At 71.5% G+C, this 1,901-nt stretch overlaps 1 protein-coding gene across 1 annotated transcript in view; it reads right to left on the minus strand.

Annotated features, from left to right (window-relative positions):
* LOC101626273 (transducin beta-like protein 3) overlaps positions 1-1,901 on the minus strand; it is an 8,821-nt gene that overhangs the window by 4,563 nt on the left and 2,357 nt on the right. Inside the window, exons 11-20 of the mRNA XM_012731698.1 lie at positions 1,745-1,886; positions 1,612-1,670; positions 1,441-1,544; positions 1,137-1,284; positions 829-1,059; positions 686-756; positions 456-612; positions 330-388; positions 115-218; positions 4-41 (exon numbers count right to left, since the gene is read on the minus strand). Of these exons, the coding sequence (XP_012587152.1) occupies positions 4-41; positions 115-218; positions 330-388; positions 456-612; positions 686-756; positions 829-1,059; positions 1,137-1,284; positions 1,441-1,544; positions 1,612-1,670; positions 1,745-1,886 (1,113 nt within the window). The remainder of the gene's footprint in view (positions 1-3; positions 42-114; positions 219-329; positions 389-455; positions 613-685; positions 757-828; positions 1,060-1,136; positions 1,285-1,440; positions 1,545-1,611; positions 1,671-1,744; positions 1,887-1,901) is intronic.

The raw sequence follows: 1,901 nt of genomic DNA on the forward strand, positions 1-1,901 counted from the left end.
GGCCTCCAGCTTCTCGCAGGCCTCAGGCGCCCGCCGGATGGCTGTGGGGAGGCAGAGCTGAGCCCCAGGCGGCTCACGCGGAGAGCCCTGCCCGCCCCAGGCAGCAACACTGACCTTGGACGACGGTCAGGACGGTGTGGGGCCGGTCCAGGGAGATGGCCAGGCCCAGCGCCTGCAGGTAGCGCCCCTCGTGCAGCAGGTTGCTCAGTTCTTGCTGTCTGGGGACGGGGCGAGGGCTAGGGGGCTGCCACGCCCAGCCCCGCCCCGCCCCAGCCGGGGCCCGGGGTGGCCCCCACACCCTGCTCCGAGACCCGCGGAGGCCCACTCACTTGACCACCTGCTCCTCCAGCCTGGCCTGCTGCTCCGCCTGCTCCGCCTCAGTCACGTCCTGGGGTCGGGAGGGTCAGCCCCGCGGCGCCCCTCGCCCCTCCCCGCCCCGCCCCAGGGCCACCCACCTTCCAGAGGATGACACAGGAGTCGCTGGCCCCAGTGAGGGCACGGTCATCCCGCCGGCTGCAGTGCAGCCCCCAGACCTTGTCCTCGTGGGCGTCCAGCGTCCGCACGCACGCGTTGCTCTTGATGGTCCAGAGCTTCACCAGCCCGTCGGAGCCGCTGCAGGGGTGGAGAGGGAGGCTCGGCGCCGACCGGATTCCGACAGCCCGGCCCGGCCCACCCCGCCCCTCACCTGGACAGCAGCTGCGTGCCACGGCTCACAAAGGCCACCTTCAGCACAGACGTGTCGTGCCCCTCGAATGTCTGTGGGGGTGGGAGGGTGTGAGATGCCGCGGGGGGCCGGGCGGGCCCTGGCCGGGGGTGGGGGCAGCTCACCTTCAGGCAGCTGAAGTCCTGCAGCGCCCAGAGCTTGATGGTGCCGTCAGCCGAGGCTGTGGCCAACACCTGGTCCATGGGGGAGAACTGGACACACCAGAGGCCACGCCGGTGGCCTGAGAAGACGCCCAGCAGCTGACACTGAGGCAGGGCCCAGAGCTTGGCGGTGCGGTCCTGCGAGGCTGTGGCCAGCAGCTTGTCATTGGGGGCGACGGCCACACTGTTGATGTCCTGGTGACGGGAGCAGCACACTCAGACCCAGCCGTCACCACAAGGCCCTTGCCCTGCCAGCACGCACGTGCGGTCACCTTGTCGTGGCAGCGCTGAGTGGCCTGGGCCTGGAGGACGACAGGGCCCGCGTCCGGGGCTGTGCTCGCGGACAGCAGGTCTGCCGGGAGCGGCCACAGCTTCACGGTGCAGTCCTGGCTGCCGGTCACCAGGAAGGACTCCTTCAGCCTGAGGCCCGAGCAAGCGCGGACAGACGCCAGTCAGCCCCGCGTGGCCCGACGGAGGCAGGGCCGGTTGCCCCGCCCGCAGCGCCCGACACGGGCACCCCCGCCTCTGAGCCCGCCCCGCCCCGCAGCTGGAGTCCCGGGGCCCAACGAGCCTCACCTGGAGCAGCAGATGGCGCCCACGCTGTGCGCGTGCCCAGAGCCCCGAGCCACACAGACCACCTGCCCAGCCCTGCTCAGCCTCCAGACGCGAACGCTCTGGTCCTGGGGGTGGGAGCAATGAGGACAAAGTGGGCAGTACCCCCCGCCCCCGCACCTTTGGGCGCCTCACCTTGGCGCAACTGGCGAAGAGCCGCCCCCTGCGGAACACGTCCAGAGCCAGAACCGTGTCTACGGGACAGGGAGGGTCAGAGGAGGCCCCCCGTGGGCACGGGGGCGGCAGCCCCGGCCGACGGCGCTCCCACCTGTGTGGCCGTGCAGGATCTGGCAGGCCGACGTCTCCAACTCGAACACTTTCAGGCACGGGCTGTTGGAGGCCACGACGACGTGGGAGTCCCCGGGTCCCAGGAACCGGACGTCCATCACCTCCTCGCTGTAGCCCGCAAACTGCCGGGCCGGGGA

Source organism: Condylura cristata, unplaced genomic scaffold (genome assembly GCF_000260355.1).
Source record: "Condylura cristata isolate star-nosed mole 26May11 unplaced genomic scaffold, ConCri1.0 scaffold00032, whole genome shotgun sequence".
NCBI lineage: Eukaryota > Metazoa > Chordata > Mammalia > Eulipotyphla > Talpidae > Condylura > Condylura cristata.